Below are 27,119 nucleotides of genomic sequence, written 5' to 3' on the forward strand. Positions count from 1 at the left end.
GCAATCGTTTTATATCATCATAATCAGACTTACAAACTTAATAGCCAATCTAAATCACATACTCAATTAGCTACAAATTATTGCCCAGGGCTACCAGTTATTTTTTCAGTCGCTTCATTGATGTTTTCTGCTCTAAACTGCATCGGCACCTCATTATTCATTTCTATCTCCTCTTGTCACTCTGAACTGCTTTAATATCTCAGCAACTCTCATAAAAATGCCATCTGAAAGGCACGGAATTGACAATTTCTCTTTCATTTTCTGTCCAGGATTATTCAGTGGGAAAAGGTAGATGTTAACTGAAGTAGGGCAGAATGTGTATAACCTGATTGATGGCTTCAGCCTTGGTGAGATACGAGAATAGTAACTGTTGTGTTTGTCACATAAGTAAGTGAGTTGATTGAGGAGGTGCATTTATGTTGGCAGAGCTTTGGAATTTGCAACAGCATCAGGAATCCTCGATCACTCTTTCTGCACTGGAGCCTTTCTGGGCTTCAGAACCCGTGCTTTTGATTTACTTTTTGTGGAAGACCTGGTGTTCAAAGATGACACTAAGCCATGCTTGAAGATGATAATTTTAAAAGAAGGGGACACAAAGTCCAAGTATGTGATAGTGAGTTCATGTGTCCGAGTTTTCTCTCACTGTTGGCACCATTTTGATGAAAAGACTATCCCATTTCCACCAAGGTGGCCTTCAAATTCATAAAAACCCACATTGGCACAGATGACAAGTCATGTATTTGTGCAGTTGGTTAAAACCGTGAGGGGAATTAACGGGGTGAGTGCAAAGAATCTTTTTCTCAGGGTGGAGGGATCAAGAACCAGAGGACACAGGTTTAAGGTGAGAGGGGAAAGATTTAATAGGAAGCTAAGGGGTAGCTTTTTCACACAGAGGGTGATGGAGCTGCCAGAGGAGGTAGTTGAGGCGGCACGGTAGCGCAGCGGTAGAGTTGCTGCTTTACAGCGAATGCAGCGCCGGAGACTCAGGTTCGACCCTGACTACGGGTGCTGCACTGTAAGGAGTTTGTACGTTCTCCCCGTGACCTGCGTGGGTTTTCTCCGAGATCTTCGGTTTCCTCCCACACTCCAAAGACGTACAGGTATGTAGGTTAATTGGCTGGGTAAATGTAAAAATTGTCCCTAGTGGGTGTAGGATAATGTTAATGTACGGGGATCGCTGGGCGGCACGGACTTGGTGGGCCGAAAAGGCCTGTTTCCGGCTGTATATATATGATATGATATGATATAACAACATTCAGAAAACAATTGGACAAGTAAATGGCTGGGAAATGTTTAGAGGGATATGGGCCAAATGCAGGCAGGTGGAATGAGTGTAGATGGGACATCTTGATCAGCATGGAAGAGTTGGGCAGCAGGGCTAGTTTCCACACTGTAGGACTCCATGTGGCCAAGGCCTTCCAAATATCTTCACAATTATCATGTAGATCCAACCTAGGACATCCAACCAAGACCTGTGGATTATCCAATTACGCACCTGCATGGCCTTTGCTTTTAAAGCTTTCAGCTGTTCAGTGCTGAAGCTTGTGACCTCAGTCAGTGTGTCCAGAGAATTTATAAAGTCTTCAACTGAAATGCAACCCAACTGCTCCACATTCCACATACTGTTTGCTTCACGGAGAGCTTCAATTTGCATTAAGGTTGGGGTCACTGTACAGTCTGGAAGTCAAATAAATACAGTTAGAGAAAGAAGACAGTAACCAACCTTGCAGGATTCTTTTTTCTGAAAATATCCTATACTAAATTCTCAATTCTTGAAAATGTAAAGCAGGATCTCAGACACATTGACCCAGCATCTAACCATCAGCTTCACCAGAAGTCAGGTACAAGGCAAGTTCTCAAGGCATTGTAGAGGTGGTTTGTTATGGCTTATTTCTCCAAAGACGTACAGGTATGTAGGTTAATTGGCTGGGTAAATGTAAAAATTGTCCCTAGTGGGTGTAGGATAGTGTTAATGTACGGGGATCGCTGGGCGGCACGGACTTGGAGGGCCGAAAAGGCCTGTTTCTGGCTGTATGTATATAATGATATGATGAAATGTAGGCTTGTTTGACAATGCATAGAGCACCACAAAATAGAACCCTAATCTTCCTTTGCATCCATTTAAGGCATAGGTCAGGAGAGCAAAAAGAACACACACGATATCCTTGGAAGCTAAAGTAAAATAGACTATTCAGAGATTCCATAAGTATGTTCAAAGGGAGACAATGTCCCCCTAAGTATCTGTCTGGGCATCAATTTGGGGCCTGGGTGTTGATAGAAAGGCCAGCATTTGTTGCCCATCTTTAATTGACAGCTGGAGCCATGTGTAAGCCAGGTAATGAGGGTGGTGGGTTTCCTCTCCAAAGGATTTAGTGATTTGAACATTCTTCAGTGAGTTGCACATATACTGTGGCGACTCTGCTTCTAATTAATATGCTGGGGCTTTTTAACTCACTGTAACAGCAGAGACTGGGAAATAGAAACATATCGAGGAGTTGATCTCTATTGAACTTTAATTAAGCCGCATTTGGAGTATTGCATGCAGTTCTGATTGCTCCATTGCAGGCAAAATGTAGAGGCTTTGGAGAGAGTGCGGAAGAGGTTCACCAGAATGCTGCTTGGATCAGAGAGTTGCCCCGAGCTGGTCGGCGCGGACCAAATATCCTGTTTCCATGCTGCAACTAAATCGAAACTGGTGCTTCCTTGCTGTCCTTCTCCATGAAGTTTCTGCTCACAACGTGATACACACCTGATGCCCGTTTTTTCCGGTTAGACGCTGTTTTCTTAGTCAGGATATCGAAGAACTTCCAATAAAGTGAAGAGGAATTGATCCACTTATCAAGACCAGGCTTGTGAGAAGAAAGGATTTGCTCAAGAGCTATTTTGATGTCATCCTTGGGAAAATGCAAACAATTACAATTAAAATGCATATTACAATAAATAATTGATAATTGACTGCACCTCAAAATATTACATATTACAAAAATATCACAGTCATGTGGATACAATGACTGGACATCATTAGAAAATAGATAAAGCCTGTAAGATATTCAGGGAGAATGCTGGAGAAGCTGATGGCTCGCAGCACCAGAGACCCAGGTTCCATCTTGACCTCGGGTGCTGTCTGTGTGTAGATTGAATGTTTTTCCCTGCGACTGCGTGGGCTTCCTCCAGGTGCCCTGGTTTCCCCCCGTTCCAAAGGTATGTAGGTTAGTAGGTTAGATGGCCTCTGTAAATGGTCGCAAATGTATAGGGAGTGGATGTGTAAATGGGACAACATAATGTGGATGGATCCATGGTGAGCGTGCACTCAGTGGGCCAAAGGGACTGTTTCCATGCTGTATCTTTCAATCAATTATAAAAATGTCCATGTAATGTGGAATCTTCATAAATCTTTGGTTAGATTATGTGGAAAACGCTGCACTAATTTTAGTAAGTAAGAAACAAACAAAATAAAACAAGGCTGAGAAGAGTCAGGGAATTGCAGCAACAACAATTCCATATATTAGTCAAGGAGGAAACTCGATGATGCTATCTGATGCATCCTTTCATAATATAAGTCCGAAGCTCTCTTATATTTTCAGGAAATGTCATGGATAGTAGAACCTTTATTACAAAACTACACACCATTTCCTGACTCTTTTTCAATGATAGGTACCTTTACCATGTGTGAGACCACAATGCCCTTCTCACCCGTACGATTGGCATGTGTTTGAACAAGCTATTGGGTTTTTTTTTGTGCTTTTAATTTTAATGGTTTGCTATCTGTTTTTCTTTCTTCTTTTGTTTGAGTTTGTATCTTGGAATCTCTCTCTCTACACTAAAATCATTATAGAATTACAAAATATTGTTTTCAGATCACAAGTTTGAGAACCAATGATACATTTTCTCAAATGTTCTCATCGTTGGACTCGACACATGTGAATGGCTCTTCTCCCTGCTGACATAGATGTCATCCTGGCCAAGGGGGGACGTTTCATAAGTTCTAGGAGCAGAGTTAGGCCATTCGGCCCATCAAGTCCACTCCACCATTCAATCATGGCTGGTCTATCTTTCCCACTCAAACCCATTCCCGGTGATTCAACAGTCTAGGGCTGTAATCACATTTGGCTTTTCACACTTTAGTTTAGTTTAGCTTAGCAATACAGCACGGAAACAGGCCCTTCGGCCCACCGAGTCCGCGCCGACAGCACTCTCTGCAGACTAACACTCTCCTCGACACACTAGGGACAATTTATAATTATACCAAGCCAATTAACCCACAAACCTGTACGTCTTTGGAGTGTGGGAGGAAACCGAAGAACTCGGAGAAAACCCACGCAAGTCACGGGGAGAACGTACAAACTCCGTACAGACAAGCACCCATAGTCGGGATCGAACCCAGGTCTCTGGCGCTGTAAGGCGGCAACTCTACCTCTGCACCACCATGCTGCCCCTGGGAGCTTCTTGGAACTTGTTTGACACTTGATACTTAAGATCTTTGCACTCAATACATGTGGCTATATGTACCATATAGGTTTTAGGTGTCATTTAATTATGGCGAGGCCAGTAGTAGAGCCTACTCACATTACTGGGGATGGATTTAAAATCATTGTGTGTTAGAACCGTCAGCAAGACATCCAACAGAATCAATTCATCCACTGTCCAGTCTGAGAGAGGCCTAGATTTAAAAAAAGTATATTGGCATCACACTCAAAGTGATCACGAACAAATAGCTTGGCAAACTCTAACAATATCTTAACAAACTAAGAAAATAATTTTGCTTACGGAAAGGCTAACACGATCATTTCTCTGAGAGCTCTTTGTTGCTCTTTAGTGAACCGCCCACATTCACGGAGTTGAGGAATTAGTGCAAGGAAGACAGTTTTATTCAAGGTTTTAATTTCTTTAGCATTGAATTCACAGACTAAGGATCCCAAGCTGGTACCTTGGTCTTCAGTCAATGAGGAAGCAGTCAGATTCTGTTAACAAACAAGAAAATAAAATCAGTAAATAAGACAAATGGCAAGTTATTCAACCAAGATTTTTTTGTTGCTGTGAAGCAACATCTGTTTTAACTGCACCATTGTGCCGCCATTGTGGCTCTACCACTGATTCATTACAACTCTTATATTAAGCTTCGGGCTCACAGTTATGGTACTTACAGTATGTTCCCTTAGTTTTAGTTTTAGAGGTACAGGGTGGAAACGGGCCCTTCGGCCCACTATTGATCACCCGCACACTTGTTCTACGTTCTACACAGCAGAGGGAATTTACAAAGGCCAATTAACCTGCAAACCTGCATGCCTTTGGAATGTGGGAGGAAACTGTAGCATCACGGGAAAACAAACACACGGTCACAGGGAGAATGTACAAACTGCACACTGAGAGCACCTGTAGTCAAGGTCGAACCTGGGTCACTGGCGTGTGAGGCAGCAACTCTACCGCTGCGCCACTGTGCTGTCCTTCTTTCATGTTAAAACTGTAATGTTGAGACATGTTGACTGAGCATTGAGAGTTAGGAGGGAAGCAAGTGAGGCCATGATACTGGTACCTGAAGGATACGGACCGGGTTCAAGAGGGACAGGTTACATAGATCAGGAGCTGAATGATGTGTGATAGCACACCAGAAGCTGGACTTTACATTTTGAGGACCATCTATATAGCAAGTCCGATTAAAATTCACTCAGTTTCAGCCCTAGTTTTGACTTTACAGCAGATAAAGCCAAATCAGAAAATCGAATTTCATTTCCTACTTTGAAATCAATATTTTTCATCCTTTTGGACAGGTTTTGACTATCCCGAGGGATTTGTCATGCTGTGATTGTTTCCACGATTTGTGAGGAACTGAACTGAGGGGATTTAGTACATTATCCGGCTCCCAATTGGGAACAATTCAAAGGTTACTTAAATCCCTCACAGACTGCTGGCAAACACAGAATTGAGTGCAATGCATCACAGGGACAATTTGTGCCAGAAATTAGTTACAAATGGCCTTTCCATATCAGATCTCTTCTGAAAATGGTCTCTCTTGCTTTCATCCATTGAATGGTCATTATTTCTAGTGAGAAATACAGTCTTATTATGAACTAAATGCAATGAAAATATTATGATCCATTTTGGTGATAAGACTAAATGAAAATCAAATGAAGACATCATTTGGCAAAGTTACCAAACTAGTAAGATTTACAAACTCCAGATGCTGGGAAGGATGAGCAAAGCACCAAGTACTGGAGGAACTTAACGGCTTAGCCTGACACATTAGGTTCATCCAGCAACCTGTGTTTTAGTTTAGTTTAGTTTAGTTTAGTTTAGTTTAGAGATACAGCGTGGAAACAGGCCCTTCGGCCCACCAGGTCCATGCCAACCAATAATCACCAGTACACTAGTTCTATCGTACACACCAGAGACAATTTAAAGAAGCCAATTAACCTACAAACCTGTATGTCTTTGGAATGTGGGAGGAAACCGGAGCACCCGAAGAAAATCCACACAGTCACAGGGTGATCATACAAATTCCATGCAGACTGAACCCATAGTCAGGATCGAACCTGGGTCTCTGGCACTGTAAGGCATCAACTCTACCGCTGCACCACTGTGCCGCCATAGTTTAAAGTAACCCCAAGCCCACTAGTTATAGAGTCATGAAGAATACAAGGTCTGGAGCCCACTTCTAGGAGTGATGGTGGAGGCAGATAAGATAATATCATTTAAGAGGCTTTAGATTGCAACATGGAAGTGCAGGAAATAGAGGGATATAGATAATGTACAGGTAGATGAGATCAGTCTCACAGCGTCATGATCGGCACAAACATTGTGGAGCAAAGGGCCTGTCCCTGTGCTGCACTGTTCTATGTATGTTCGAACCTGCATTGCTGGAACAACATTTGCTGAAACACGGTTCAGTCCTTGCTTCATCACATTACTTCAGTAAATACCCTTTCCTTTTCAGTTTTAGGATGAACTCAACAAGTCCAAAAAATCATGACAGCTGTGTTTATGATGTTTAGTTAATTATTGTCCTTATAAATGAGCACAAGTCTTGCATACCATGGATATTATCAGTTTTCTATTTTGTTTTCCAAAAATCAGCATGATTTATTAATGGCTTTTGCAACGTGGGATCCAAAACATGGTAATAATTTGCTGCAATTAAACATAATTTTAAATTTAAATCAGATTCCGAGCAATGGAACCATTAATAATGCCCACAGAGTTAATTAAGGTGTGGGAACAAAGGTGATACAATATTCATTGTAAAGTCACAAATAAATCATGTAAGCCAACCTCATAAATGAAGTGAATGTGTTATTGGTCCAACTTCCATCTAAAAATTGACTTTTAATTTATATTTATTCAAATATGTAGGGTTACTGTCACAAATTAAAACATTTGTGCTGGCTCAATCCTATGCTGCATAAATAAAAGATTTGCAATGACTGATTACACATTGAAGGTTTACAAACACCCCATACTGAATTAGTGCAATTAGTTAAATTTTTTAAAGGGAATAAATTATTCTCAGCAGTGTGAAAATCTTTACCTTGTTAAAGCTAATTGTACTTTCCATGTTTGGCAAGTCACTAATTTGTCTATGAACTTATCACAGACATGAATTGGTGAGATATTTTAATATTGATCTCTGCTAACTGTGATTCTCTGCCAAAGTGTCCGTGCTGTCCTTTGGATAAATGTTGACTATATATATTGAGGTATCAGATAACAGATTCTAAGGGTAGGATGGTTGCCCAAATTGGGTGGCAAAATCCCAGACCCAGAAACATAATTTACATCTACTTCCATTTTGATTCCATTTGAAAATTGTGTTCCCACCCAAGTTAAATTTCTACTACACCATGTGTTAGTTTCCTCTGTGGTATTCAATGGCATAACCTTCAAATATAATGCTGTCAGTATGACAGAAAGCAGTGTTATTTCCTCTTTGATTGCCATTTTATCACGGTACGACGCAAGGTAGATGGTGGCCATTTGGCCCATCTTTGTCATGAAAATGCCAGAACCTTTGTCCAATTTATAAATCTTTGTGAATATCAAAGCAGTTATCCAGATTAATCCATGGAATTCCCAAGCATAGAGTCATAGAGCAGTAGAACACGGATATAGGCCCTTCAGCCCAACCTGCCCACATCAACCTCATCTGCACCAGTCCCATCTGTGCGCATTTTTGCCATAACCCTCTAAACTTTTTCTATCCATGAACCTGTCCAAATGTCTTTTAAATAGTACATAAATACCTGAAGCATTTTCACAGTAGACAATTTAACTCTGTTTACTAAGGAACAAAAAAGGCGCCTCAATTGGTTCACAGTAGCAAATTGTTTCATTTCAAGTAATAGTACGTACAGTTCCGCCATAAGGTGTGTTTCTCCAACATGAATTGGACGAGATAAGATTGATGAATCATGGAACACTATTGGTATTAAATAGATCAAGTTGGTTTTAACATGATTTCAATCAAGAACTAGACAAACACTGGAGACCTGCTTTGGAGATTGACCATCTGAAAAAATGTCTGTGTTGGAAAAAAACAAACTGTCTCCACATAACCTTCCTACAATAATCAGGAATCATTGTCTTTTCAGAAAACAGACTGCCAGTATCAAAGCAGTTGCTTCTATTGACATGTGTGCCTGATATTCTATTAAACAATGTAACATACAGTCTTTAGTACCTTTAACGTGCAGTATAATGGAGAGGGTACAGAGGAGATTTACTAGAATGTTGCCTGGGTTTCAGCACTTAGGCTACAGAGAGAGGTTGAACAGGTTGGGTCTTTATTCTTTGGAGCGTAGAAGGTTGAGGGGGGACTTGATAGAGGTTTTTAAAATTTTGAGAGGGACGGACAGAGTTGACGTGGGTAGGCTTTTCCCTTTGAGAGTGGGGAAGATTCCAACAAGGGGACATAGCTTCAGAATTGAGGGACAAAGGTTTAGGGGTAACATGAGGGGGAACTTCTTTACTCAGAGGGTGGTGGCTGTATGGAATGAGCTTCCGGTGGAAGTGGTGGAGGCTGGCTCGATTTTATTATTTAAGAGTAAATTGGATAGGTATATGGATAGGAGGGGATTAGAGGGTTATGGTCTGAGTGCAGGTAGATGAGACTAGGTCAGGGAGAATGGTCGGCGTGGACTGGTAGGGCCGGACAGGCCTGTTTCCATGCTGTAGTTGTTATATGGTTATATGTTATATGGTTATAAAATAAGCATATTGTTATTAGAAAGACCGTAATTTAAAAATATATATTGTGAGCCCAAAGCATTTTAGCTCCTAACTCCCTTTTCCCCATTGACACTATTGTTCTGAGAATGTGGTTTTCTGTAGTGCATGGTTATTTACAAACACGCCTACAGCAGAACCACCTGTACAAATAACTGAAACAAATTTTAGGACGTATGGGAAAGGACTGCAGATTCTGGTTTTAAACTGAAGATGGACACAAAAAGCTGGAGTAACTCATCGGGTCAGACAGCATCTCTGGAGAAATGAAATAGGTGATGTTTCAGGACAAGACCATTCTTCAGACTAAGAGTCGGGGGAAAGGGAAACAAGAGATGTAGACAGTGATATAGAACAAATGAATGAAAGATATGCTAAAAAGTAACGATGATAAAGGAAATAGGCCATTGTTAGCTGTGGGCTAGGTGAAAACGAGTTACAGACAACGAGACTCACAAGACTACTTTGAATGTTGATGTGTAGGAAAATAACTGCAGATGTTGGTTTAAATCGAAGGTAGGCACAAAATGTTGAAGTAACTCAGCGGGTCAGGCAGCATCTCAGGAGAGAAGGAATGGGTGACGATTCGGGTCGAGACCCTTCTTCAGACTGATGTCAGGGGAGGGGGCGGGACAAAGATAGGATGTCATAGGAGACAGGAAGACAGTGGGAGATCTGGGAAAGGGGGAGGGGAATGAGAGGGACAGAGGAACTATCTGAAGTTAGAGAAGTCAATGTTCATACAGCTGGGTTGTAAACTGTCCAAGCGAAATATGAGATGCTGTTCCTCCAATTTGCGCTGGGCCTCCCTCACTATGACAGTGGAGGAGGCCCATGACAGAAAGGTCAGAGTGGGAGTGGGAGTTGAAGTGTTGAGATCAGGTTGGTTAAGGCGGACTGGAACACTGTGTGCAGTTTTGGTCTCCAAACTTGAGGAAGGATATTCTTGCTATTGAGGGCGCGCGGCGTAAGTTTACTAGGTTAATTCCCGGAATGGCAGGACTGTCATATGTTCAAAGACTGGAGCAACTAGGCTTGTTCACACTGGAATTTAGAAGGATGAGAGGAGATCTTATCGAAACGTATAAGATTATTAAGGGGTTGGACACGTTAGAGGCAGGAAACATGTTCCCAATGTTGGGGGAGTCCAGAACAAGGGGCCACAGTTTAAGAATAAGGGGTAGGCCATTTAGAACTGAGATGAGGAAAAACTTTTTTAGTCAGAGAGTTGTGAATCTGTGGAATTCTCTGCCTCAGAAGGCAGTGGAGGCCAATTCTCTGAATGCATTCAAGAGAGAGCTGGATAGAGCTCTTAAGGATAGCGGAGTCAGAGGGTATGGGGAGAAGGCAGGAATGGGGTACTGATTGAGAATGATCAGCCATGATCACATTGAATGGCGGTGCTGGTTCGAAGGGCCGAATGGCCTCCTCCTGCACCTATTGTCTATTGACTGAGCGAAGGTGTTGAGCGAAACGATCGCCGAGCCTGCGTTTGGTCTCGCCGATGTAGAGAAGTTAACATCTGGAACAGCGGATACAATAGATGAGGTTGGAGGAGGTGCAGGTGAACAATAGATGAGGTTGGAGTGAATTGTTAATTAAATCCCTGCCCCTCAACCAAGAATCATTAAAGCTGTTAACTAAGAGTTGTTAATTAAATCAAGCAGTGCTGAGATCCTTGTTGTGCTGTCTCTGATTTGCTTGTACGTGGATTGCTGACTGGTTCATGTTTGACCTAACCGGGAGTCCCCTCACCTCCCCAGGCTGCATATGGTGAGCTGATTTCACTGGCTGCCCTTAGCCTCAGGTTAAGGCAGCAAGTTCTGGCTGACAACCAATTTGTGGATGGCGCACATGCCACGCCTCTGTAAAATTCTCCAACATCCGTCAACATCAGTGAAGCAACATCTATTCCCCGTTAAAGCCATGAGGCATTTTAATTGTTCTTGAACGTTTCTGACATGCATAAACTTCAGTAACAATTAAAACTGAAATTAATTTAAAAAATGTAAATTATCAAATAAATTGGTGATAATAAAAATTGTAGATAATCACATGATTTAAAAATTAAAAACTGTTAATCAGACACAGAAAGTTACCTAGAAATAATTTTAAATATTAATCGGAAGCAAGGTAATAAAGAAAAAACATTTGCCCCCTCCTTTGCTGCCTAATCTCCAGCCCATGAATTGAAATCTACAAGATCTCAGATGCAATTGTACTATTTCAGTGACAACATTTTCTCATTCTTCTCATTTTCACCCTACAAACAGCTAACAATAGCTTGTTTTTTTTTAATCATCGTTACGTTTTTGCATATCTTTCATTCATTGTTCTTTATCTCTCCACATCACCATCTATATCTCTCGTTTCCCTTATCCCTAACCAGTCTGAAGAAGGGTCTTGACCCAAAATGTCACCCATTCCTCTCTCCAGAGATGCTGCCTGTCCCACTGAGTTATTCCAGCTTGGTGTGTCTATTTTCGGTTTAAATCAGCATCTGCAGTTCCTTCTTACATTGTGTAATGATCCTGATCTGATAAGGGGACTAGAGGTAAAAGAGCCATTAGGAGGCAGTGATCACAACATGATAAGTTTTACTCTGCAAATGGAAAGGCAGAAGGAAAAATCGGAAGTGTCGGTATTACAGTATAGCAAAGGGGATTACAGAGGCATGAGGCAGGAGCTGACCAAAATTGACTGGAAGGAGGCCCTAACAGGGAAGACGGTAGAACAGCAATGGCAGGTATTCCTGGGAATAATGCAGAGGTTGCAGGATCAATTTATCCCAAAGAGGCGGAAAGACTCTAAGGGGAGTAAAAGACACCTGTGGCTGACGAGGGAAGTCAAGGACAGCATAAAAATTAAGGAGAGGAAGTATAACATAGCAAAGAAGAGTGGGAAGACAGAGGATTGGGACTCTTTTAAAGAGCACCAAAAGTTAACTAAAAAGGCAATACGGGGAGAAAAGATGAGGTACGAGGGTAAACTAGCCAATAATATAAAGGAGGATAGCAAAAGTTTTTTTAGGTACGTGAAGAGGAAAAAAATAGTCAAGGCAAATGTGGGTCCCTTGAAGACAGAAGCAGGGGAATTTATTATGGGGAACAAAGAAATGGCAGACGAGTTAAACCGTTACTTTGGATCTGTCTTCACTGAGGAAGATACACACAATCTCCCAAATGTTCTAGGGGCCGGAGAACCTAGGGTGATGGAGGAACTGAAGGAAATCCACATTAGGCAGGAAATGGTTTTGGGTAGACTGATGGGACTGAAGGCTGATAAATCCCCAGGGCCTGATGGTCTGCATCCCAGGGTACTTAAGGAGGTGGCTCTAGAAATAGTGGAAGCATTGGAGATCATTTTTCAATGATCTATAGATTCAGGATCAGTTCCTGTGGATTGGAGGATAGCAAATGTTATCCCACTTTTTAAGAAAGGAGGGAGAGAGAAAACGGGTAATTATAGACCAGTTAGTCTGACATCAGTGGTGGGGAAGATGCTGGAGTCAATTATAAAAGACGAAATTGCTGAGCATTTGGATAGCAGTAACAGGATCATTCCGAGTCAGCATGGATTTACGAAGGGGAAATCATGCTTGACAAATCTACTGGAATTTTTTGAGGATGTAACTAGGAAAATTGACAGGGGAGAGTCAGTGGATGTGGTGTACCTCGACTTTCAGAAAGCCTTCGACAAGGTCCCACATAGGAGATTAGTGGGCAAAATTAGAGCACATGGTATTGGGGGTAGGGTACTGACATGGATAGAAAATTGGTTGACAGACAGAAAGCAAAGAGTGGGGATAAATGGGTCCCTTTCGGAATGGCAGGCAGTGACCAGTGGGGTACCGCAAGGTTCGGTGCTGGGACCCCAGCTATTTACGATATACATTAATGACTTAGATGAAGGGATTAAAAGTACCATTAGCAAATTTGCAGATGATACTAAGCTGGGGGGTAGTGTGAATTGTGAGGAAGATGCAATAAGGCTGCAGGGTGACTTGGACAGGTTGTGTGAGTGGGCGGATACATGGCAGATGCAGTTTAATGTAGATAAGTGTGAGATTATTATCTGAATGGTGTCAAGTTAGGAAGAGGGGATGTTCAACGAGATCTGGGTGTCCTAGTGCATCAGTCACTGAAAGGAAGCATGCAGGTACAGCAGGCAGTGAAGAAAGCCAATGGAATGTTGGCCTTCGTAACAAGAGGAGTTGTGTATAGGAGCAAAGAGGTCCTTCTACAGTTGTACCGGGCCCTGGTGAGACCGCACCTGGAGTACTGTGTGCAGTTTTGGTCTCCAAATTTGAGGAAGGATATTCTTGCTATTGAGGGTGTGCAGCGTAGGTTCACTAGGTTGATTCCCGGAATGGCGGGACTGTCGTATGTTGAAAGGCTGGAGCAATTAGGCTTGTATACACTGGAATTTAGAAGGATGAGGGGGGATCTTATTGAAACGTATAAGATAATTAGTGGATTGGACACATTAGAGGCAGGAAACATGTTCCCAATGTTGGGGGAGTCCAGAACAAGGGGCCACAGTTTAAGAATAAGGGGTAGGCCATTTAGAACGGAGATGAGGAAGAACTTTTTCAGTCAGAGAGTGGTGAAGGTGTGGAATTCTCTGCCTCAGAAGGCAGTGGAGGCCAGTTCGTTGGATGCTTTCAAGAGAGAGCTGGATAGAGCTCTTAAGGATAGCGGAGGGGGTATGGGGAGAAGGCAGGAACGGGGTACTGATTGAGAGTGATCAGCCATGATCGCATTGAATGGCGGTGCTGGCTCGAAGGGCTGAATGGCCTACTCCTGCACCTATTGTCTATTGTCTATTGTACACACAACTTCTCGGTACCAGTGGTTTACAAGGAAACCATCAAACTTCACAGGATTCACTCCAACAGCTTGCAAAGAGATTGATATCTTTGCAAGCTGTTGTTCAAACATGGCATGATTATTCAAAATGGCATGAAATGAAAGCATCCATCCCATCAGGTAATAATCTCAGGTTTATTATCAGGCTTTTTGACAATACAGGATATTGCAGTCAAGCATGATGCTGCTCTTATTTCAAAACTTGTGTCCTCCTGTCATACATCAGTTCTGTTTTTCAGAAGAAGACACGAAGTGCTGGAGTAGCTCAGTGGGTCAGTCAGCACCTCTGGAGAACATGGGTGGGCAATGATTTGGGTCGGGACTCTTCTTCAGAATGATGGCAAATCAGTCTGAAGAAGGGTCCCGACATTAAACATCGCCTATCCATGTTCTCCTGAGATGTTGCCTGATCCACTGTGCTACTCCAGCACTTTGTGTCTTCTTTTGAAAACCAGTATCTGCAGTTCCTTGTTTCGCTATTTTTCAGAACGTTGGCTAAATCAGTACTCCATTATGCAGAACATCAAGGAACCATAACCCTGAATAAATATCTCTTGGCATATCCCCAGCATTAAATATGCACTGATTTTCTGTTCACAGGCCTCTATCATTCCAGCCTTAGGCATCATAATGGTACCTTAGTCACCAGGTAGAACTAACATGTTAACATGTTAAAATAAACCAAGAAAAAACATTTATGGTGCAAGGAGTTATCACACAATTAAACATCTTTTAGAGTCTAGATGTTTTTGCATCAGCAAACCTGCTTGGTTTTGAGTTTACCTATTTTCAGTACAAAACCCAGTAACTGCATCTTCTAATTAGTGCTTTAATTAGTGATTCAGTAAGAGGACACTAATTAAGGTATTTATTCAGGACCACCGATTCTCACTCACTTTCATTGTCTTCAGATGCCAACCGTGAATTATTAATTCGCTGAGATTAATTTTCTCTCCCTGAATTTGTTCTTTCGTAATGTCTTTAAGTATTTTAAAAAACATTTGAATCACTTGTTAAAAATACAAATAGTCATGAGATTACTTAATGAATTCTGTTTTCTTTGACTATCACTTTCTTTTTCCAGTTGCAGTTTAGACAATTAATGATAGCGGAGTCAGAGGGTATGGGGAAGGGGCAGGAACGGGGTACTGATTGTGAATAATCAGACATGATCACATTGAATGGCGGTGCTGGCTCAAAGGGCCGAATGGCCTACTCCTGCACCTATTGTCTATTGTCTATTGTCTAATTAGAATCAAAGCACTCAAACATATTGCCCTGAGTAAAATCAAATATGGCCAGGAGGTAGGAGCAGATTGTCATCAACCCATATTCCTTCATGCCAAGGAATGACAAAAATAAGCCAAGGTACTAAAAGTTGCTCAAAATCTACACAGAACCATAAAAAGGAGAAAAGATTAAGTGACCACATGTAACCTCATAAGTGTCCCATTTGTGTCCTAGATGATAAGCTCATAAGTTCTAGGGGCAGAATTTAGGCCATTTGGCCCATCAACCTTGGCCGATCTATCTTTCCCTCTCAACCCCAATTCTGCCGTCTCCCCATAACCCCTGACACCCTTACTAATTGAGAACCTGTCATTCTCCAGTGATCAGCAATGATCAGCATTGCTTGCATGTGCAAAGGAGCAAAAATGAAGAAGGAAGATTCACAGATCATTTAAAAAGTAGCTGATTAATATTTGTTTTATCCCAGATGATGAAAATAAAATATGTCTCAGAAACAGGAATAAATTTCTCATCTCCTTGATTTCCTCATTCTTGTCTATCTAGAATTGAATGAACCCATCTGGTTGATTCAACCCATGCTCGACTTTTCGTTCCAATGATCATACCTTATTGAACATTGTTTGACTACACTGTTATAGTTCCAAATCAGGTGATGCCAAATTTGATGATAATGAAATACATAAACTGACAGGCTTTTTACAGAATATTTACCGCAAGTGGTGCAGTCTAAAAGCCATCAAATCCAATACTGGGAACTGAAACACCTCCAGATGGACACTATTTTCCTTGTTTAGTTGGAACACGCTCTGCCCCAAATGATCCATCTGTCTTTAGCATTTCAGAATTAAAGCTTTGGGTTATACTTCAAACATTGCACTACATTACGGTTCTGATATGCAGTGGCATTACAGAATCAAATCTAGCAAAAGACGTACAGGTATGTAGGTTAATTGGCTGGGTAAATGTAAAAAATTGTCCCTAGTGGGTGTAGGATAGTGTTAATGTACGGGGATCGCTGGGCGGCACGGACTTGGTGGGCCGAAAGGGCCTGTTTCCGGCTGTATATATATATGATATGATATGATATGAAAAGCATTCAAACACATCCGCTAATTCATCTTTTCAAATGCTTTCTGATTTGTGAGCAGAAGTAGTATGTCTGCCACGTGGTCACTATTTCACATCTCAACAATCGTCCTGGAAGGAACCAGAATTCAAAAACAGTTCTGACTAAAGTGGCACATGTTGACTTTTCAAATATCATTACTCGATGCTTATTTTATTCAGTGTAGCATCATTTTTTAATGTAAAGTCAATGGATCATTTGTGGTCCACTATGTTAATCCAGTTTTGCCTTAACTAATTCGCAAAGTACCGCATCTTCAAATCCATGGTTACTTCTCAGACTAGAGGTACCCTTTCAGGTTTAACAATAGGCTAAAGAATATCTCCGTAGCATGATTCAGTCTTTTGCATCAATCTTGCTTCTCTATCTAAAAGCAGTGACATTTTATGGTCCATTCACAAGTATAGATTAGAATGGGATGATATATTTACAGTTAAACGGGGCAAGGATGTATTTAATGAATCTGTTCTCAAACCAGAGGGAATACCTAAAACAGACTTATCCACAGATTTTGATATGGGTCGTTCTGTGCTTCACATTAACATTTGCCATTTTCTTAGACATAAGTAAGTGACACTGTTGGAATCTACTTTTCAATTAGCTCCAACACCATTCTGTTAATTTCAAATGTTTAGCCAGAATTTCTTCCATAAACCAATAGATACGTTTTTTTTAGTTTAGCGATAAAGCATGGAAATAAGCCCTTTGCCCCAGTGGGTTTACACCGACCAACGATCCCCCATACACTAGTTCTATGTTATTCCGGTTACACATCCTACACACTCAGTGCAATTTACAAATCACATGATTATTGTTTGGATGAACACCATCCAATTTCCAATTATTGTTATAGTTTTACCACAACATATTTGCAGCAATGGTTTTGTTTGTATCTCATAACTCTGCTCACACTTACCAGGCATTTCATGGCATAGTTGAAAAGGTCTCTACGTCTCTCTGACTTTAGGGGCAACACTGATATATTGGTCTGGCTGATCAGGTCAACGATATTGGAGCACAGAGACATTGGAATATCCCTCAGTTCTGGAACAGGCCTGAAACAAATAATTTATGGATGTCACAATTGTAGGCAGTATTTATATTACACTTTTGCAGTTGGGGAAAGTTGCAATAGGAAATATTAGACAATAGGAAGGAAGTATTGGGTTAGGTGACGAGCAAGCGTCCAATTTGTGGCATCCACAAATCTACTATTGTTAACGTTGGCCTAATTCTCCACCTCAGAACCTACAGAACTGAAGTTAAATCAAATCATCCTCAATCACAAGGACTGCCCTAAGTGGGGAAGAAGGCAGAGAATCTAAGAGGTGACTGTGAAAGTTGTGAAAAGAGGCAAAGAGCTGAAACGGTTAAGGACTGAGCACAAGTACAAACTGACTAAGTACAAACACAGCTGTGTGGGTTTCAAAGTTAAGGAGGACTACAAGAGGTTTGAGTTTTAATGGACCAGTGTGAATGAGCACATCGTGGCGCTTTCTAAAAAGCTGGAAAAGTTCTCAAAAAAAGGATATGTATTCACCAAGACAGTATCAGAACATGTGGATTGGCTAAGATGTTGGAATTTCAAGGAAATACGGATGCTGGAACCTTGGGTAAAACATAAAGTGCTGGAGTAACTCAGCGGGTCAGGCAGCATCTCTCGAGCGAATGGATAGGCAACGTTTCGGATCCGTTCCAAAGTGAAATGTGACCTATCCATTCCCTCCACAGATGCTGCCTGACCTGCTGAGTTACTTCAACACTTTATGCATATTATAAATGGTTCAAATAAACATTTAAATTTTTTTTTGAAGTCCCATCAATATTATTTTGCATCAAACTTATAGAAAACAAACCACGTTTCCCATTGCATTGTTTAATTTTAACTATCACAGTATAAGCATTATTTTATGCTACAATTTGTGTCTCCTTGTTGGAGTATACAAAAGGAAAATGTATGGTTGAAATAATTGCATACAATATAAAAAAAAGAAAGAGTTTGTGTAATAGTATCTGATTTCATAACATCCTTTCATGTTTCTTTAATTAAATATTATCGTCCTTTGAGAACATTTGAGCCAGGGGAAGGTTAGTTTATTTCCACATTGACTGCCACCTCAAGCATTTGTTATTAAAACGAAGCTACAACTGTGTTGTGAAAACAGATTAAAATAGAAGGGTAACAATATTTTTTGAAGGAAGAAATAACAGGTTTTTTAAATTCTCAATATTTGTTTGACTTGCTTTGGATCAGGAAATTTATGAGCTACTGCAAACGGCAGATAAAGCACAAAGGGTTGGTGGATCTGTGGGTCAACCACACTACCTGCTGCACCACTGTGCCTTCCACATTTGTCTTGTTTATGAAGGTTAGTGAGTTCGGGTCAAATGAAAGGGGCTGCTGCTTGTACGCCAAGCCAAGCCTGGACCCTCAGCTCAGGTTGAGGATCTCCAAATGGACTCAATGGTGAGGCCAGGGGCTGAGCGGGAGAGTGGGAGGACAGAGGTACCAGTCACAACAAAACAAACACTGACCCAGTTATTTTAAAGCCAAAGATGGGGCACCATGCCTGACAAACCTCGATGGTTTGACCGACAAACTTCCATGGTTTGACCGACAATGCTCTCATGTGTTTGTACACTCTTGGTTGGAAATCATCAGGGCGGCACGGTAGCGCAGCGGTAGAGTTGCTGCTTTACAGCGAATGCAGCGCCGGAGACTCAGGTTCGATCCTGACTACGGGTGCTGCACTGTAAGGAGTTTGTACGTTCTCCCCGTGACCTGCGTGGGTTTTCTCCGAGATCTTCGGTTTCCTCCCACACTCCAAAGACGTACAGGTATGTAGGTTAATTGGCTGGGTAAAATGTAAAAATTGTCCCTAGTGGGTGTAGGATAGTGTTAATGTACGGGGATCACTGGGCGGCACGGACTTGGAGGGCCGAAAAGGCCTGTTTCCGGCTGTATATATATGATATGATATGATAAGCAAATTAATAGCAAAGGATAATAATGATATTTACAACAGCCAAATACCTATGACCAGATGGTTTCCAACCAAGAGTGTACAAACACGTGAGAGATATTGTACAAGTTACAAAAATCATCTAAAATATCTGTGAACACAAAATAGAATGCTGGAAGAATAGCAGGTCGGTCAATGTCTATGGGGCAAAAGATATATGACGACATTTCAGGTGGGGACATGCATCAGGTCTATTAATGCCAGTGTACAGCAGTACAAGGGCAGGGTGGGACAGAGACTGGTAAATGATCATTGTGGAAACAAATGGGGACAGGTGAAATAAAGTGGAAGTGGGTGAGGGGACAGGAAAATGAACAAAATAGAAAGAAAGCATGTGAGTGACTGCGAGAGAGGAAAAAATGAGCTGTTGGTTACCTGAAATTGGAAAATTAAAGGTTTCTATGAGTTTGGTGCATTCCTTTGAATTGGCAAGTTTATGCCTGTCACTTAACTGAGAACAGTACACCAAAGAATTATACATCGGTTAAGTCTAATATTCATTGTTAACCAATTACAATATTCAATAATTAAAAGAGAGATATCAATATTTATGGTTGATCAGTGAATTCCAGCATGGAGTTGCAATGACTAAGTCATGGGTGATAAATTTAGTTCAACCTTTTGAAAAGGCATCTGTGGAAATGGACAGAGAAATAAGGATACATATTGTATTATAAACATGGATTTCAGAAGGCATTAATAAAGTCCCCGTTAGAAACTGCCAACTAAGTTTGAAGTTCACGGAATAATTGGGAAATGATTTCCACGTTTAGAAGACCAAGTGTAGTCGATATAGAATAGGGACGATGATCAGGAATGCTGTCTAAGTTACTGACCTTCACCTCCCCAGGTACATTTATCAATGTACTTGCCTAGGTTAGGCTGAATACGAAGTCACGGATGCCAATGGGAATGAAGAGAGCAGTTTAAGGATTGGCCCTTCAAATAGCACCCCTTCACAAGAAATGGAGCCGGTGAAATCTGTTAGTCTTTGAGACCAACAAGGCTAAACATCTCATTGGAAATTACATTTGCATACTACGCTAGCGTTGCAATTATTTGGGAAGTTTCATGCCTGAAAAGAGTTGCAGGGACAAATAGAAATATTGCTGAAATATCATACATAATTCCTCGGTAGGTGTTAAGGCGGCCAGAAATATACTAAATAACATTCTGCAGATAGACCCAAAAAGCTGGATCAACTCAGCGGGTCAGAAAACATTGCTGGAGAAAAGGAATAGGTGACGTTTCGGTTTGAGACACTTCTCCAGTCTGAAGAAGGGTCTCGACCCGAAACGTCACCTATTCCTTTTCTCCGGAGATGCTGTCTGACCCGCTGAGTTGTTCCAGATTTTTGTGTCTATCTTTGATTTAAACCAGCATCTGCAGTTCCTTCCTACACATAACTAACAATCTGCTCTGGATTAAAACAATTTTCAACTGCATCACCATGTTTGTTGTCAAAGGAATTTCTAGCCTTCATCTTAAACCTACCGGTCTCACTCGTACATATTCTTTGGCCTTGAAATTATTATTGAGGAGTAATATTGAAGATGTATGACATACACTTTCCTGGAATTTCTTCCTGCTATTTCAGCCAAGTCATTAATCTAGTTTTGACTTTTATTGTGACAAAGAGCGGTAGATTTAACGTTGCGTGCTCTGTATCACTGTCCTCGAGCAATTTCACCTCTACATCATCTGAGTTCACATTTACATAGGTCTTCTGCATATTTTGATCCCCTGTAAGAATAACAGGGAGGGATCAATCAGCTTTTAATATCCTGACAACTCTTAAGCGTAATGAAGAGTTCAATTTAACTCATAACTGTGCAATGTTAAGATGTTTTACCTTTTTTTTGTCATTTTTAAAAAACTTGTCTATTCTCACAAACGTGGGAACAATGACCTTTACGGTGGCCTAATTTCAAGGCGTCAGTGTAATTGACATATTTTAAAATTGGAATCTACTGTTGGTTCCAAAAATAAATTGGAAATAACGCATACAAAGTCTGCCTGCTGGATTTTATCAACCATCAGCTTGCTAACTGCTCTCCTGCACCAAAATCACTGAAATTCCATGGTGCTTTCTGCCTCCATTAGGTGTTGAGTGGGCACAATTGAATGGTATGTTGTTCCATCATTTTATCAACTAACTCCACATTGTTTTTATCCTTAGTTACCATGGAAACATTTTTAGTGACATTCTGTGCAACTTAGTACCGATGTAAATTCAAGGTTTAAATTGATTCACCTTTAATGCCATCGGGGGCAAAATAAAATTGATGGAGATGATGCAGTTCAATATTAATTGAACAATGCACCCTATCATACTTCAGTGATGCTACATTAGGCTGGTGCATTCTAATTCTCAAAGCAAACACTGATTCATTTTGGAGGTCCTAAGGCAAATTTCTTTTGTAGCATGAATCAAAACCAAACAAATCTATCATAAGCCACACCACTATGATGTGGAAATGCTTCATGCACCAGTATAATGTGGAAATGCTTCATGGATAGGATGTTTCACATATTTTAGCAGGAGAATTTTCATGTGTTTAAGTGTTCCTCGCTGTTTATCACATTAGAAAATAGTCAATTATTATTGTGCAATAAATCAATAAATGTCTGTGATGTATTTTACAGAATGAAAATAAGTATTGTTCTTATAATGATGGTATCTGATTTTGAACAGTACGATTGATGAGTAGTGTGAAGTGCATTGGTTTGAATTCTACGGCTGCACGGTGGCGCAGCGATAGAGTTGCTGCCCTACAGCACCAGAGATCCGGGTTCAATCCTGACTATGGGTGCTTATCTGTACAGTTTGTACCTTCTCCCCGTGGGTTTTCCCCGGGTGCTCCAGTTTCCTTTCACACACCAAGACGTACAGATTTGTAGGTTAATTGGCTTGGTAAAATTGTAAATTGTCCCTCGTGTCTGTAGGATAGAGTTAGTCTACGGGGCGGTCTTGCTGGTCGGCGCGGACTTGGTGGGCCAAAGGGCCTAATTCCGCTCCGTATTTCTAAACTAAACTAAACTAGCCAAAGAAAGCTGGTCTTGGTGTCCGGTTGCATGGAGATGTGCCTGATTGGTATTTAACACCAGGTAGAGAGAAACTTATTTTAAGTTTTCAGTTGTTGAAAACAGAGATGGGATTTCACTGTGCATATGCACAGATATGACAACAAGAACAAAAATATAATTGACAGAATAAATAAATTGACCAAAAAAATTGGATTTTTGCACCAGCATTCAAGATGCTGTGCAGTTTACAAAATCCTCAATATGGTATACAAAGTATTGCATGGCTAAAGCAACAGATAGTCACTCATCATTTGCAAATAAACTGTGCCCTATTTGAAGATCCCACTGCAAGATTGATTTGTTTTTATGGAATTAGCACTATTCCAGACTGGATCTGGAAAACCAGTCTAGTTAAAGGAGTGTTAAAATCTGGTCTTGCATTAAACTCGCCTCCTCCCTGATTTGACTTCCGCGTCACTAACACCCTGGAGCTACAATTATTCCATCCCCTCCCTCGCCCACCTCCTGCCCACCTCCTGCCCACCTCTGGAAGTTATCTACATGATCTGGCTCACTGCATATTCAGGTTGTTTTCTAACTACTGCGCTACAAGTTCATGTTAATCATATTTACCAGAGGCAGAATTCCTTGTACTTTTTCATCAGGCTCTGCAACTGATGGGTGACACAATTTAGATTGGTTTCCTCTGCTGACATTTACAGCGACTGCATCCTAGTCTTTGTCAATCATCTCTCTCTGCACCCAAAATGATTTAAAGAATGTTAATACATCTACTATCATTGCTTCTTTGTTTTATTGAAACTTCCCCTTTAACATTGTATCTTTGGCTGGATGGATGTCTCCAGAATCCTGTTTACAGGGTTTATAAATGTTTATGCATATCCTTCCAAAGTATTAATGCAAAATTCCAAATTGCATCAATTAAATTTGGGAGCTCCTGTAACTATATCAACGTGAGTTTCCACATAGGATGATGCTGTTTTATCAGCATGCTTTCTGTACTGTTTTGGTTCTCTTATGTAATGGGGCAGATTTCCAAATCAAATGACATGACTGGAAATTTGACCATGATTCTGGCTGTCAATTATCTTGCACTTGAAGCGGGACACGAGTGTCAAGCAAAGCCAATGAAGCGGGACACGAGTGTCAAGCAAAGTTTTCTTTATTCCTCAAGCACCATACAGCTCCCCAAACTTCCAACCAGTTCAACTCCTCCTGGAACTCTACTACCAACTGCCACTCCTCCCCATTCCAAGTTGCGTGACCCCACCCCCACCGAGCCGAGGGTTTGCACCACGCGTGGCTCACCACCAGGGACCGCCACTCACTAATGATTTCTGCATTTTCATTGATAATGGCAAATCTGCCTCAGTTCAGGGTGGAATGACGTAATTCACTGAACTGCATGTCCTGAGAGGTACTGCAGACTGAGGTGGTCTTCCCATGAATAACAGCTTTGTTTTAACAGCACTGCTCCCCAAATAGTTGTCAGGCCAGCACGGAGAACCCTGCGTAAGTAGCTTCACTTGCCCCCCCCCTTCTCGCAATAGAGCAGCATGAAGCATTTAGAAACATGCTGCCACTTTGGACCTGTTGAAATGCATTCCAGTTGGTCTGTGAGCAGTGGCAGTCACCCATGGTCCCCAACCTCCCACCAATCACGTTACAGGCAACATCTTTTAGGAGCTAAAACAGCCTTTTAACCTGATGATCATCAACAAGATCATTACACAGCCAATAATTTATACATTAAGTTTCAGGATAAATAAAGATCTTTATTTTTGGAAGTGGATGCTACCAATTTGCTTGAAGCATTGTGCTGATTTTTTTTCTGCTTACACCACAGTTGAATTCTTGTGAAACTGGCAATTAATTCCATGGGCTTGCTGATGGTAAATTAAGTTTGCAAATGTTTTAATCTTTGTGATTAAACATAAGTAAAATGTGCAGGCAAAGGTTATTTTTCCAAGCAAGCTTGTTCCACCATTCAGCATAAACATGGCTGTTTTTTTTTACTGCAAACACATTTTTCTGCTCTGCCCCATATCCCTTGATTCGTGCAATACACAGAAACATAAAAACATAGAAAATAGGTGCAGGAGTAGGCCATTCGGCCCTTCGAGCCAGCACCGCCATTCAATATGATCATGGCTGATCATCCAAAATCAGTACCCCCATTCCTGCTTTCTCCCCATATCCCCTTGATTCTATTAATGCTATTGAATTTGGCTTTCAATGTAGCTGCCATTCTCTGGCATCTATGCCATTTTTTTGCATTCTTGGCACTCTCCTAATCACATGGGGCCACCTGCTGTGAGTTGCTTGTCACACTTCGACTCATGTACCAAAGCTATAATGCAGCCAAATCTTGACGACATTACGATTTAAGACAAAGCGAGTGCCCAGGAGATTGAAGCAAATCCAATGAGTTAAACCTAAACTAACCAGTTTGAGAAATTCCATGACACATTGCTCTTTGCAAATAGAGATGATTGGTATCACTTTATACATTTCAGACTCATTTAAACATGAGTCCCAAGCAGTTTGGGAATAGAAGGTGCTGCCTTGCTCGCAACAATTGGAGACATGAAAGCATTGATGCATGGACATGGAGCAGGGGGGATAGGCTGTTTGGACCCTCAGGTTTGCTTGGCCTTTGATCTAGATCATGTCTCATTCAACCTTAACCACAACATGGCATTCCCATATTTTTTTTGTCTCCCAGTTAGCACAACCTGGCCCAATGGGCATGCTCTGCATTTTACAACATTCACGTGACTGTGCTGGCATTCTCACTACCAACTACCCTTATTTCATAGATTTTGATAATTTTCTCTTTCTGATTGGCCATTGAGCAGACAACCTTGAAACTTATCCCCAAGCAACTCGACGAGAGTTATTCCTTTTGTCCGGCTCATCGCATGCACACACAACTAATTTGTTTTCTCGTCTCCCCAATTCTGACTAGGTGTCTTGCACCTGAATTGTAAAGTCTGTTTCTCTTTTCATGTATGTTGCCTGGCCCGCTGAGTGTTCCCCGGCATTTTCTGTTCATATTTCTCACACACCATCCAATCTGTCAATCTCTCTCAGAATCTTATGTGCCTCAGTAAGATCACTTCTCCTTCATCTAAAATCCATTGAGCTATGGCCCAGCCTGATCAACTTCTCATTTGTCTTCCCTTCAATTCAGGAATCAATCTAATGAATCTTCTCTGGGTTTATTGAGAGGCTGGATCATGAAGAGAAGCCAAAACAGCAGGTCACCAATTTGATGGAACTATAGAAAGGGAGAGAATGGGGAAACGTGTTCATATCAGTTTTGAAAGCGTTTATGTACTTTGGACCTTCAAATGAAAGTTAAGGTGCAAGAAATTATGGTGTTCGAGAATGAAGTGTAATCTTTAAATCAGGTTGGCCAAGCCACAAAAAAGGGATGTCAAGTGTCTTATTGCTTTTCTATTTATTTGACAAGAAAGGTGAGTTCGAGGAAAGAATGTACGGATTACTTACGGCTCAAAAATCAAGTATGAGGCCAGGATCTCATTAATGCCTTCCCTTGTGAGGGACCTGAAGTAATTTGATTGACTGATCTTCTTCTCCATAAAGAACTTGCTGGCAGCACAGCGAATCTGTAAATTACACACAGAGTGTCACAATATGCATTAGAGGTGTTGCAAACATAATTATTGCTGAGATGATCTGTTACATTGCAAAATGTGAAACTTTGCCACAATATTAAAAATATTGTAACTTATTCAAATATTAAACGTTGCAATCTCAAGCTAAGGATTTTTGTTCGTTTAAAGGGGGAACACCAGGAATGTTATACAAAAGCAATATTTTCCACTGTTACAAGCCAATTTCAGGTCGTTGTGTATTCTTCCTCCCTTCCTAACAGACTAGATGGTTAAAATGGCCTCTTTCCATGTCATGCCGGAACAAAAAAGTCAGCATACACCAGTCTGTTTAGCCTGCTTCCACGCTGTTTTACAATTGAATATGAAAACAGCAACTTAATTCCAAATTAGAGACATAAAATTACCTGATTAATGGAAACATGTGGGTTATTTGCCAGGGCATTCAACACATCAGGTTTCAGTGAGTTAATGAGAGCACAAGGAATACCTTTGGCAGCAGTCTTCAGTTTACTTTTACATGAAAGATAAAAATACTTTTAGTCAGAACAACAAAGGACACTGGAAGCCAATACCGAGAAATTGGATCGCACTGTGCTATGTTTTGACGTGATCCCATTTCAAGGAAAACCAAAGCAGAATTGAAATCTGGTGCAAATTTCCTGCAGATGCATCATGCACACAGGATCCTGGAGACATCAGAGTCAGTCATATATCATTCACATAGGCCCTTCACCCCACTGAGTCCACACTGACCATCAAACACCCATTCACTCTAAGACCACATTATTCCCTTTTTAAACTTCTCCCCACATTCCTGTCAATGGTCCCCAGATTCTACCACTCACTCGCACACCAGCGACAATTTACAGAGGCCAATTGACATGCCATCTTTTGGATGTGTGAAAGCCAGAGTACCTTGGCAAAACCCATATGGAATAACACTTCT

General features: G+C 41.1%; 1 protein-coding gene and 1 long non-coding RNA gene across 2 annotated transcripts in view; one reads left to right on the forward strand and one right to left on the reverse strand.

Annotated features, from left to right (window-relative positions):
• Window positions 1-27,119, forward strand: part of LOC144608728 (uncharacterized) — a 127,202-nt gene that overhangs the window by 44,893 nt on the left and 55,190 nt on the right. The window lies entirely within an intron of this gene.
• LOC144608726 (otoancorin-like) overlaps window positions 1-27,119 on the reverse strand; it is a 77,576-nt gene that overhangs the window by 13,917 nt on the left and 36,540 nt on the right. The window contains exons 13-19 of the mRNA XM_078426757.1: window positions 26,578-26,683; window positions 26,046-26,164; window positions 17,378-17,516; window positions 4,768-4,961; window positions 4,567-4,660; window positions 2,750-2,894; window positions 1,496-1,677 (exon numbers count right to left, since the gene is read on the reverse strand). Of these exons, the coding sequence (XP_078282883.1) occupies window positions 1,496-1,677; window positions 2,750-2,894; window positions 4,567-4,660; window positions 4,768-4,961; window positions 17,378-17,516; window positions 26,046-26,164; window positions 26,578-26,683 (979 nt within the window). The remainder of the gene's footprint in view (window positions 1-1,495; window positions 1,678-2,749; window positions 2,895-4,566; window positions 4,661-4,767; window positions 4,962-17,377; window positions 17,517-26,045; window positions 26,165-26,577; window positions 26,684-27,119) is intronic.

Source organism: Rhinoraja longicauda, chromosome 32 (genome assembly GCF_053455715.1).
Source record: "Rhinoraja longicauda isolate Sanriku21f chromosome 32, sRhiLon1.1, whole genome shotgun sequence".
Taxonomy (NCBI): domain Eukaryota; kingdom Metazoa; phylum Chordata; class Chondrichthyes; order Rajiformes; family Arhynchobatidae; genus Rhinoraja; species Rhinoraja longicauda.